A 12,365-nucleotide genomic window follows, 5' to 3' on the forward strand; every position below is an offset into this window, starting at 1 on the left:
CCAGTTCACCTGATGAATATACAAAGCAGTGGGCATCCCAAGGAGCCCTGGAGGAGGTCTTCAAACGGTCCCCGCTATTGGGATGTTACCTTCCCCAGTGAATGCTGATGACCAGTATCACCTACAGAGTCAAGTAGCTTTGAGAGGGATGGGGCAGGTAGTTGAAGGCTACAGCTCACCTTGACAGAGCACTTGAAGCAAGGGCCACTGAATTCTAAATAATTTCTTGGTGTGTGTTATATTACTACCACAAAATACCAGAGACTGGGTAGCTTACAAAGAGAAAAAACTGTGGCATTCTGCTCCAGAGCATGTGTCTTTCCTTTAAGTCAGCATTATACAACCACTTTGGAAATCAGTCTGGCGGTTCCTCAGAAAACTGGACATGACACTTCCGGAGGACCCTGCTATACCTCTCCTGGGCATATACCCAAAGGATTCCCCGGCATGCAATAAAGACACATGCTCCATTATGTTCATAGCAACCTTATTTATAATAGCCAGAAGCTGGAAAGAACCCAGATGTCCCTCAAAGGAGGAATGGATACAGAAAATGTGGTATATTTACACAATGGAATACTATTCAGCAATTAGAAACAATGAATTCACAAAATTTTTAGGCAAATGGTTTGATCTGGAAAATATCATCCTTAGTACGATAACCCAATCACAAAAGAATACACATGGAATGCAATCTCTGATAAGTGGATATTAATTAGCCCAGAAGCTCTGAATACCCAAGGCACAAATTGCATAACAAATGACTCCCATGAAGAAGTATGGAGAGGGCCCTGATCCTGGAAAGGATTGATCTAGCATTGGAGAGGAATATAAGGACAGAGAAAAAGGAGGTGATTGGAGAATGGGTGGAGAGAAGAAGGTTTATGGGCATATGCGGAGGGGGGATCTGGGAAAGGGGAAATCATTTGGAATGTAAACAAAGAATATAGAAAATAAAAATATTTTTTAAAAAAGTCAGCATTAAGATTAGCCCCTCTATCCTCTACAAAGTGCACAATACACTTTCAGCTGTCCAAGCAGGAATATAGGCCTCCTAAGGAGACACACTTACCTCAGTCTTTGACCATCACACTATTGTGACAGTGCACCCTAAAGACCTGGCATTTATTTCCCCGGTGTGGATCTCCTGGAGTCGCCTGTGGATAAAATGAAAGGCTTGAGCTGGAAAGATGGCTCAGCTCTTAAGAGCACTGGCTGCTCTTCCAGAGGTCCTGAGTTCAGTTCCCAGCAACCACATGATTGCCCATAACCATATCTGTGATGAGTCTCTTCTGGCACACATATATACATGCAGGTAGAACACTCATACACACAGGAGAAATAAATAAATCTTAAATTTAAAAACATTTTAAGACTTATAATAAAAGGCTGGAGACTGGTGTGCACCCGAGGGGCCACCTGAAAAGAAGTTTCACGTAGTTCCCACAGCTTGCTGGACAGTCCTGCAGGACAGACTGGAGCTATGAAGCTGACATGGAAAACCTCGCCTTGGCCAGGAGTGCCTCGGTATGCATGCCTGTTCCTCTCTACCTAAACATAAACTTCATGTCAGAACTCCTAAGAGGAACTTGTGGTGAGTCTCATGGGCCCTCTTTACTTGTTCCTCTTCCTAATGTGGCCACGTTGGCTAAATCTCCTTTTTGTGATTTTCACCATGACCATGATCTCCTCAATCAGCTTGAGTGGGGATGCTATCCAAGTTTAGGTACCTTGAGCTGCCAGGACCCAAACGCTGACCCTAAAAACCCCAGTAACGACATTCCAATGAGCAGTCTGTTAGCTGCTCTGAGCAGCCCAGTGCCCTGATATACCGGTGGTCGTCCCTGCACTCTGCTGCCAGAGGGAGCGGAGCTGTGCTGAGAGCAGCTCTGGATCACGGTGGGAGGGGGGACGGACCTTGGATCTGCGGGGAGGACATCTGGATTTGCATCGTTCACTGGTTTCATCTTTCGGTTCCCTCTGCTTCTTTGGGTCTTGAACATATTGTGGTTAAAACGATGTTCTTACAATATGTTAACAAGTGATTTGAAATAAAAATAAAAAAAGAGAAAGGAGGGAAGATGGAAGAAAGGGGGCCTAGGGTTCTGCTGATTTCCATGTGTGCTACAAATACCACAGTGATGTTGTTGGTCACATGACTGGGGAACACGGGACCGTGGGCTCCCACGAGCATGCTTGTTGGTCACATCACCCTTGCCTTCTGTAGATCTCTGTATCGGCCTTCCACTAAGCTCCCATGGGATTTAAACAGATCAAGGCTGTTCCTGGTCTCCATAACTAACCTGTCTGACCAAGACTGGAGCCTCTTTTACACCGCACAGTTACAAGCAAATCACAGTGCGTGTTCTGATCCAGCATAACGCTCCACAGATGCACCCCTAATCTATGGAGCTAGTTCCATTTATACGCAGAATTAACACCGTTTCTGCAAATGGTGCTGCCGTCAAAGGACCAGATGTTATAAATCACTTCAGAAACTAGTTCTCTTTGGAACTCATGCCCTCTGGTGTCCACTAGAGGGAACTCCTTTGTCTGAGCTCTGGATTCTAAGGAGGAAGAGGAAGTGGAGCCTTAGGGTTTCCCACACAGGCAAACAGATGTTTATTATTGAAATCTGAAAGAATGTAACACCAGCGGCCCCAAAATTGGCACTAATGACATTTCTTGAAATAGGGTGAAATTTGCCACCCTCTATAGTGTGAATCACTTAGCAGTGTCCTTGAATACACCCACTACATGCTAGTAGCACACACACACACACACACACACACACACACACACACACACACACACACACACGAACCAGTTAGGACAAGCAAAAAAACCGCAGTCACTACCTGTTGCCAAATGGCTGCGAGGGCTGGGAGGGAAGGGACGCCCAAGCTGAGAGCCACTCGTGTGCTGCGGCGGGGACAGATGGAGGCAGGGCCTTGCTGCCCTCCGAGCAGCATGAAACCCTGTTGGGCACGGCACTGGCATAGAGTTTCAGCCTGAACCCAAGCTGAAACCCCTGGTCGCGTCTTGTGAATCACAGGAAGAAAGATCTGTCTGCTGGACCACGGAGGGAAATCATAGCAGCCTGAATGTGAGGGTGGGCCGGTCCCTTGGCATCTCCAGTCGGAAGCAGAGGGAGATGCTGAGGCTCTGCCCGCCTTCTCCTTTTTATTCAGTCTGCGACCCCACGTTGACTGGTGCTCTAGATAAAGTGGGCCTTGTTACCTCAGTCCACCCAACCTAGCAACTCCCTTGTAGACAAGCTCAATGTCTTTTACCTTGGGAGGAAGTGGGGAGCATGTCTGGGCTGGAAAGATGGCTCAGCTGATAAAGTGCCTGTCATGGAAACATTAATCTGATCCCTGCGAATGCACATAAAATGTGTAGGTGTGAGGGGCCATGCAGCTGGAACTCCAGTGCTGTGAAGTGGCTGTCTAGCCAATGAGCGAGCTCCATTTAGAGTCAGTGCTAGCTGGTCTAACCAATCAGCAAGCTCCATTCAGGTTTGGTGCTAGCCAGTCTTGCCAATCAGCGAGGCCCACTCACATCGGTGGGATGCTGGCTCAGAAGATTGGGTGGAGAACAGCTGAGTTAGATATCTGATGTCAAGTCCTAGCCTCCACAAGCAGGCACACACACATGCGCAAAGACCAACATGCAAGATATGCATACGGATGTGCATGCACACACACAAACACACACATTTCTTCTGAGGCATGACGGGAATAAATGTTGCTGCATTTAGCCCACATTTTTAGTAGATAGATGCCTGTGAGGCTGAGCCTGTGTGGTAGATGAATAAGAGGAACCGGTTGGTACAAAGGCCCACAGCAACCCGGCCCTTGAGGAACTCAGAATCCTTGAGTGGTCCAATAGAATGACTCCCTTCCAAAAGAAAGCCTCCTTCCGATTGCTGGTTTCACAGGTTTCTAAAGCCGAGAGGCAGCAAAGAACTTAAGTAAGGCTGGAGCCAGGCTACGTTGTCCCCAGGACTTGTTCCCCTCCGTGGCCTTGCTTTCCCTCCCTCCTTTCTGTTTTATCCTGAAGCCACCCATCCTCAGCTAGCAGTCCCCAGGACTACCAGCTTCCTAAGGTTTGGTGAAGCATCTGAAATTCACTGTTTGGAGTCATGTGTAATTTGAATATGCTTGGCCCACAGAAAGTACCAGTGTTCGGAGGTGTGGTCTTATTGGAGACAGTGTGTCACTGTGGAGGAGGGGTCTCATAGATACACTCAAATTTTTTTGGTGTGATCCAGACCCTCCTGGCCGCCTCAGATCAGAATGTAGAACTCTCAGCTCCTTCTTTAGCACCATGTCTGCCTGTATACTACTCCATGATGATAATAGGCTGATCCTATGAAACTGTATGCCAGCCCCAATTAAATGTTTTATTTTATAAGAGGTGCCTTGGTCATAGTGTCTCTTCACAGCCATCAGATCCTAAGACAGAAGTGCCCAGGTTCAGGTCATCCCTCAGTCAGTCATTCCCTCTCAGGTGATGGAAAGTACCAATGACTTCAGCCAAGATAACCCTCTGCAAACACAGCATTCATTTTTATAGAAATCAGATTCCCTAGAGACCAGACAGCGGGGGACAGGGGAACCACATGTCCTGCGTGAACACAGGGCAGCCAGACAGTGCTCCCATAGACTGTCTCTTTCCATGCAGACTCTGCAGGCAATCTCATACATGTACACATGCACACACACACACACACACACACACACACACAGAGAGAGAGAGAGAGAGAGAGAGAGAGAGAGAGAGAGCTTTATAATTTGGAATGGCTGTCAAGCCCACTCTTTGTAATCCTGTCTTTGTAAAGCACATTCAAGGTACCTTAAAATCCTTTATGATTATAGAAAATCACATTCGGTACTTTTGAACATCTATGGGAGAGAATACATAATCCATGACCAGACCAGAATATACTGAGAAAATAATTTATTCAATTGTAAACCAAAATTTTTATATTAAAAAGATGTCCAAACATTACCTTTAATAAAATCCTAAAGTTACTCATTAGAGATTTCATTTAGATGGTTTAAAAAAAAAATCAACTACCTCAAAATTCCTCCAGCCTTTTTCCTACACTTTCAGAACAGATTATTTCTTTGGTTCAAGACCATTAAACTCTCCCACTTTAGACTGACCCAGCACAACGTGAGTGACAGGCAGAATTCTTAGCAGCGTGCAGGCTCTACTTCCTTTGGCAACACCCATCAGTTCTGGAACTCTGTGGGGTTTGATTCCTCTGGGTAAGTGACTGGTGTTTTTTGTTGTTTTGTTAACTACTGAAAAGTAAGAGGTGGGGCTGTGTAGACAAAGGTAAGATGATTTTTTTATTGAAGTTCCTCACACCGGTCATCAAGACTGTGCAATGGACTTTTAAATAAACTGCTTAAAGGTAGAAACAGACAACCTAAACTGCAGACAAGCAAAATATAAATATACGCACACACAGAAATACAGATTGGCAATCCCTTTACACTGATTGGCTTAAATACCCAGATAGAGCAATGGTTCTCAGCTTCCCTGATGCTGTGACCTAATACAGTTCTTCAAAATATGGACAACCTCCAACCCTAGAATTATGCTTGTTGCTACTTCATAATTATAGTTCTGTCACTGCTACAAATCATAATGGAAATATCTATGTTTTTTAAACAGTCTTAGGCAACCCCTTTGAAAGGTGACACCCCCCCCAAAGGAGGTCGCGACCCACAGGTTGAGAACCCCCTATGCAGAGAGAGGCTCCTGCAGTTCTCTCAGAGCAGGGAACTGACCCTTCAGCAGCTCAGTCGTAGTGACTGCATCTCCCATTGCCATAAAGCCAGTTACCCATGCTGTCCAGTACCTCTGTCTGGCTGTCACACTTGCATAGTACAGAGAGCAGGGAAAATGAGGTCATGTGACAGAGGGCTTTGTCTTCAGTCACCTGCTCCATGTCAGCCCTCCACGCTGGAACATGGTGGGCTGAGGCTCTTTGCCGTTCAGAGCAGGTGGTAGGACCAGATGATGACACATGGACTTCTGATAAAAATCGGGTCCTCATACTCAGTCCTCTGAGGTACACCCCTTCCCCGACACACCCACATCCTCTCCACAGGGTTCAACACACAAGGCTAACAATGTGAATATGATTGGGGCAAAACAAAAGAAACGCACTTTCCATTCGATTCCTACTGTTCGTTATCGGGAAGAAAGCTGTCTGTGTTTGTAACTTAGTTCAAGTGTCAACCCCAGGCCCTATGTCACGCCACCGGAGCACAGCTTCTACGTGGTCACCCCTGCCGTATTTCCTGGACTCTGATCATGTGCCACCAAGATACCTAGTGGCACACTCTGCCTCTCTGCCTTCTTTATGCCCAGGAGGCAAACAATAGCCTAATAGGGCCTGGACTGCCAGCGGCTCCTAGAAGCCATCAGCTTTTACAGACTGACATCACATTGGCGTCCTTATTAAAGTTCTCTGGCTGCAAAGCCAGGAAGACAATGGAGCCGAGGGGATGGAGTCTCCCAGCTCCAACCCAATCCATCCTGTTCCCAAATGCATCTCTCAGCACCTGGCCTGCAGTGAGTTATCTGACAGACTGGGCAGAAGGGTCTGGCATCTTCTTTTCCTTGACAAATTAATTTTGATTTCTAGAATAAAATTTTCCCCCAAACCCAGAATACATAAGAAATCACTGAGAATTTATACCTGATTACTTGCCATAGACTCTTTCTCACATGTTACAGGCTCAAGGTTATTAGGAGAAAACATGTGTCTACCCTGGTGGTGGGTTTTGTTTCTGTGTGTGTGTGTGTGTGTGTGTGTTAAGTTGAAATCAAGTGTTACTACTTTTTTTTCAGGAATTAGCCAGAATAATAGTGTCACGTTTCCATCACAATTTGAAGTCAGACATTATTTCTCACCAAATTATACTCTTTTGTCTGCCAAGCTATCTTGACATTTTTAATATCTGAAGGCAGGCCTATGTGATAGTCCCAGCAATACTCTGGAGATAGGATTTTAGTGGGTTTGTTGAAAAGGAAGTATTTGTTGAGGTGGCTCTCATCGTGCCACTCGGCTTCTATGTCACGTTTCTTGTCCTGGAGGATCCCCTTAAAGCACTCCCTGGTGAGGTTGAGGATGTGAATGGGCGTTCCTCCAAAAATGGCCGCGTGGTAGTAAAAATCCCCCTCTCCGAATGGAATGTACGCCGCCGACAGTTCCCGCCTCTCGTAGGTAAACTCATCCGGGCTGGCCTTGTACCACCAGGCCTGGAGCTGAGCCACCAGCTGGCCCAGAGTTTCCACACCGAAGTTGTCTTGAAACACTTGATCCACGTCCATGCAGAAGAGGAAGTCGACCTCGTGCTGTATGTGGTCCAGAATGTGCTCCCCTATGATCTTCATACGCATCATGCTGATGTCCTGCCACCGCTTCTCAGACCTGATCCCAAACACTTGTAAGGAATGCAGAGGACGCAGAGGGATGACGGGCATTCTGGAGGGGTCGTCCATCATGACGTAAAATATGACCTTGTGGCCAACCATGAAGTACCTGTCAGCAGACTCCAGGAAGTCTTGCAAGTAATGCTCAATGTACCTGAAACAGAGAGGGCCATATTGAACCACCACAGGCTATCATACTATGTATTATAGTATGTATTATATATGATATTCAACATTACATTAGATGATCTGGATTATACATTTGGAGTGGGGGATGGATTCTCTACATGCCTGTGGAGGATCCGGGCCACTGGCCACTAGCTGGTCACTCTGTCCTTGAGGAAAGTGGAATGACTTGTCTCACTGCCAGCTTAGTTAAGGAAACTGGGCATGCACAGCCCCGTCCTCTTGCTCTTGGAAGCTGGCCACCCTGAGGGCTATGTGTTCTCAACTACTCTGCTTTGCAGTAAGCCTCATGCTAAGGCTCTGTTCTCTGATTTAGAAGCTAGCTGTCAAGAGAAGGAACTGGCTCTTGACTACCTAGAAGAGGCCAGTGTACCTGCCAAAGCAAACACAAAGAAAGGACTCTGTTTCCCAGAGCCTCTGAGCGTTCACAACTCAACCTTACCCTCTCTGTTAGGTTAGCCCCAATCAGGAGTCTCTGTGAAACAGAGAATGGTTCATAGGATGGAACCTAAGCCCTCACTGTATGTCCACTCTACCAACCTCCCATTGGCTACCCCAAATGCCAGTGCATCATCTAGACAATACCATGTTATGAAACTATTCATATACTAGAACAATCTCAGATTGCATATCATTTTAAATATGTTTTTTTTTTTGAAACAGGCTATCCTCAAACTTACTATGCAGTCACAGATGACACTTCTTGTTCTCCTGCTAGGATTACCAGCAGGTGCCAGCACATCTGCCGTGTTCATGGTGCCTGGGATTAAAGCTAGAGTGTCTCGCCTACAATGTACCCAACCATCTGAGCTACAATCCAAATTAAAGTTTGCCTATATTTAAACAATAGCATTCCTCAGGGCTGGAGAGATGGCTCAGCAGTTAAGAGTAATAGTTGCTCTTCCAGAGGACCTGGGTTCAATTCCCAGCATCGTATTCTGCGCACCCACATGGCAGCTCACAACCGTCTGTAGCTCCAGTTTCAGGAGAATCCGACCTCCTCGAACAGACACACATGCAGGCAGGACACTGATGCACATGAGATCAAAAACAGATAAAACTTAGAGATAGCATGCTTTAGGATAATTTTGAATTCAGAACAAAAGTGAGCTGGATGTATTGAATGTACCCATGTTCTTCCTACCTGGTATACGAACAGCCTTCCCCTAGTGCCACCCGTGCTCCTGAGGCAGGTGTATAACAGCTGGCACACTCACATTAATATAAGGTGCATCAGTTATACTACGGTTCATATTGGGAATTGTGCAAATCCAACCCCGTTGTATCGTAATGGTTCCACTGCCTTCACAATCTTCTAGGCTCTTCTTTTCCTGCCTCTCTCTAGCGCCTCAGCTCCTCACAGGCACCATTCTTTTCCCTGACACCACAGTTTGGCTATTCCAGAATCAGAGTCAAAGACAGAGAGTGGACAGTATGGATCTGTCCTACTTGGGGTCAGATTGCTCTGATGGAAACAAAGAGCGAAAGCAGACTGGTCTGGAAAGAGGTATTTGGTTTCCACTTCCACATCACTGTTCATCCCAGAAGAAAGTCAGGACAGGAACTCCAGCAGGGCAGAACCTGGAGGCAGGAGCTGATGCAGAGGCCATGGAGGGTGCTGCTTACTGGCCTGTTCCCCATGGCTTGCTCAGCCTGCTTTCTTATAGAACCCAGGACCGCCAGCCCTGAGATGAGACCACTTATGTGCTCTAAGTGACTGACCACTCCCTGGTCACACCCTACAGGCTTGGTTGCAGCAGCATTTTATGGAAGCTTTTTCTCAATTGAGGTTCCTTCCTTTCAGGCACTCTCGCCATTGTCCAGCTGACAGAAAACTGGCCGGCACAGGAACCTTCCCAGCTTGCGTTCTCCACTTACTGACAATTGACAAAAACTTCCTCCTTCTTTTCTGTGGCCTGACAATTCACTTTTCCGCAGGGAATTTTATCCTATTGTCTGAATTGATCCGTTTACTTTTCCACTTGACTTGTTTCTAAAAAAAAATCTACACAGGTTGCTATGTAGACACGTTTCAACTAACTTGGGTTAACACTGAGGAATTTGATCAGATTATGAACAGAGCATGTTTTGCTGTGCAAGAAACTGCCAGAATTTCTTCTGAAGTGGCTGCACCATTTTGTATTCCCAACTAGCAATAAACAAAGGTTCCTACTTCTTCACATAGTTTCCAACATTTGCTATTGTCAGCATTATTTTTTTATTATTTTTCTCATATTTATAAATATCTCGGGTCAATTTGACTATTTCCCCAATCAATTGGCATTATATTGATCGTTTTATAAGCTCAAGCTACAGACTGTCTTCCCAAGACATACCAAGGAGACTGCAGGGTGAGGGAGACACCAGAGGGTCCTGTCCAAGCCTTACACAGAGAACACGACCACAGTCAGTTTGCTGAGCTCACAAGCAGCCAATCACAATGCTCTGCATGCAATGACAGGCGTTTTGTGTATTGTTTTGTCTTGTTTTGTTTTTGCTGCTTTGTTTTTCTCAATGCTTTTGCTGTTCAGTGTCATTGAAATAAGTTACACTTTTTTATTTTTGGCATCAGGAAGCTCAGGGGTGTCTAGGATTGACTCTTTAGATGGCGTGAATATGTCTGAATGGTACAGGAGAGCCTCTGACAGGATCTCATGGATGGAGGTCAGGACACACCTCTGTCCTCTGATCTCTAAGGAAACCAAGTGTGCTCTGAAGCTTGGAAAACATCCTCAGGGGCAGGGCAGGGAGGGCAGTGTCACTGCGATGTCTAACAGTCAGTTTAAGAGACTGATTTGCTGCAGGGAGCTCCAACACGGAGACTGAAAATGCGCAGACAGCCAACCCCTAAGGTCCAGATTCCCTATTGTAGACTTGCCTAGCTGGGAGCACAGCTTCCCTCCCACCCCACCCCACCCCCACCCCGAGGAGGAGGGAGAGATCACAGGGCTTTTTGGGTTGTTCTGTCTTCTGTTTTTCTGCAGAGTTGTGATTGGATAGTTGATAGCATTGTGGGACAGTGGGTAATCTTCTGTTCTTTTAGGCAAACACCAGGATCTAATCAATGTGCAATGTGGCTGTCTGTGGTTTGGGCGCTCACAGGGTTTGCTGAGCTGAGCCCTGACTCCAATCCCTAAACAATACAAATTCCTCCAGTGAACTGACAAAGCGCCACAGCCACTGCTTTCCACTGGCATGGCATTCGGCCTCAGGGAACGAGCGCACTGAGCCACGTTAGAATGCCCCAAAGCCAAGAAGGACTGCTGGCCCCTGGGAGGGGGGTCCTGGGACATCACCACAGCATCTTCTGCTAGTTCCTATCTTGTCAACGCTCAGTGGCAGGTCAACGTGCTCCTTCTATTCCTCTTGTCTATGGCAGGGGAGGAGACTTCCTATTGATTTGCGGTTCTTTCAGAAGCACCAACACAGAGGCCCGGCAAAACCAGCAAGAATTTCCAGTAGGTAAGGCTTGACATCTGAAGGCTTGCGTTGGAACCCACATAGTGGAAGGAAGAGCGGCAACACCCCCAAACTACCTTCTGACACACCCAAGCATGTGCACCCTGCCCTTGGCCCTGGAATTTGAGAGAGAAGGAGCACGTACACCCCAGGCAGCCAGCAGCTGGTTTTTTTGGGGGGAGGGGCTTCCTACAAAGGCATACCTTCCTGGAGGCAGGTATGCTATTGGTTTTGGGTACCAGTGGCATCGAAGATAGTTTCTCTCCCCTGTACGGTGGGAACTGGTGGACTTACCTCCTGTTTGGTTTGGAACCCTGGAACAAGAGACCAAGGTGGCTATTTTATATAGCAATGCAGACCTGGCCTCCAGGTTTTCCCAGCATCCTCCTGACATACTCTACCCCCATGCCTGAACTTTTTACCCTTTCCCCAGAGGTTCTTCCCTATTTAATCCAGACATCTCAAGCGCCCCCTCTGTGTCTCTCTGTCTCTCTCCCTCCCTCCCTTCCCTTCTCTCTGCCCTTTCCTCTCTCTCTTCCCTTCTCTACCATACTCCCATGGTGACATCTCTGGCCTCAGTCCTTGGGGCCAGTGAACTCGCCTGAGAGCAGCTTCCCAATAAACCTGTATTTAATGTAATCTACTCTGGTTTGAATTGGCTCATTACTGGAGGAGAAATAACTCCTCTCCCACTATTGGTTTTTTAACTCAGCCACCATAAGAAGGAAGAGGAAAGTCTACTGGCTAGAAACTCTGGACAAATTCCAGCCTCTGTGGGGCTCCGGAGCCCCTCACAGATGATGGTGGAACATGAAAAAAATAATCAAGGGTACGTTTGTTAGTGGTGCTTACTTTCCCACAGCAAAAACTGTGAGCCCCACGGTGACCTTCTGTCTGGCGTAGTACTTTTCCAGCAGAGCTGTGTCATACGTGCCTTCCCACACAATCGGCGCCTTCCACGGGGTCACCGTCAAAACCTCCGGGCGGTTCCTGGTGAGATGCATACAACACTGAGTCAGAACCATTGCACTAAGGTGTGGTGAGGGTCTGGCCAAGGACGAGGAGGCTGGCAACCGTCCTTCAGTCCTGACTGCACGCAGGACAGGAAGCCCAGTAGGTGTGGAGTCTAGGCAGGGGCCAGGCATAGATGTACAGGGCACCTCCAGCTCTCTTGGAACACACTGAAGTACAAAGATGCGAGGTCCTGGTTGGGTGGAAGACAGCTTGGGCAAGTTTGCTTAGCTTTGCAGCATTTGCCTATT

General features: G+C 47.0%; 1 protein-coding gene across 24 annotated transcripts in view; it reads right to left on the reverse strand.

The window, feature by feature from the left end:
* Positions 1-4,947: 4,947 nt before the first annotated feature.
* The window catches only part of Ggta1 (glycoprotein alpha-galactosyltransferase 1 (inactive)), a 71,738-nt gene continuing 64,320 nt past the window's right edge, over positions 4,948-12,365 (reverse strand). For all 24 annotated transcript variants that reach the window (XM_052182336.1, XM_052182326.1, XM_052182334.1 and 21 more), the window contains 2 exons: positions 11,956-12,093; positions 4,948-7,612 (listed from right to left, as the gene is read on the reverse strand). In XM_052182336.1, the coding sequence (XP_052038296.1) occupies positions 6,919-7,612; positions 11,956-12,093 (832 nt within the window). In that variant the 3' untranslated portion in view covers positions 4,948-6,918. The remainder of the gene's footprint in view (positions 7,613-11,955; positions 12,094-12,365) is intronic.

Source organism: Apodemus sylvaticus, chromosome 5, assembly GCF_947179515.1.
Source record: "Apodemus sylvaticus chromosome 5, mApoSyl1.1, whole genome shotgun sequence".
Lineage (NCBI taxonomy): Eukaryota > Metazoa > Chordata > Mammalia > Rodentia > Muridae > Apodemus > Apodemus sylvaticus.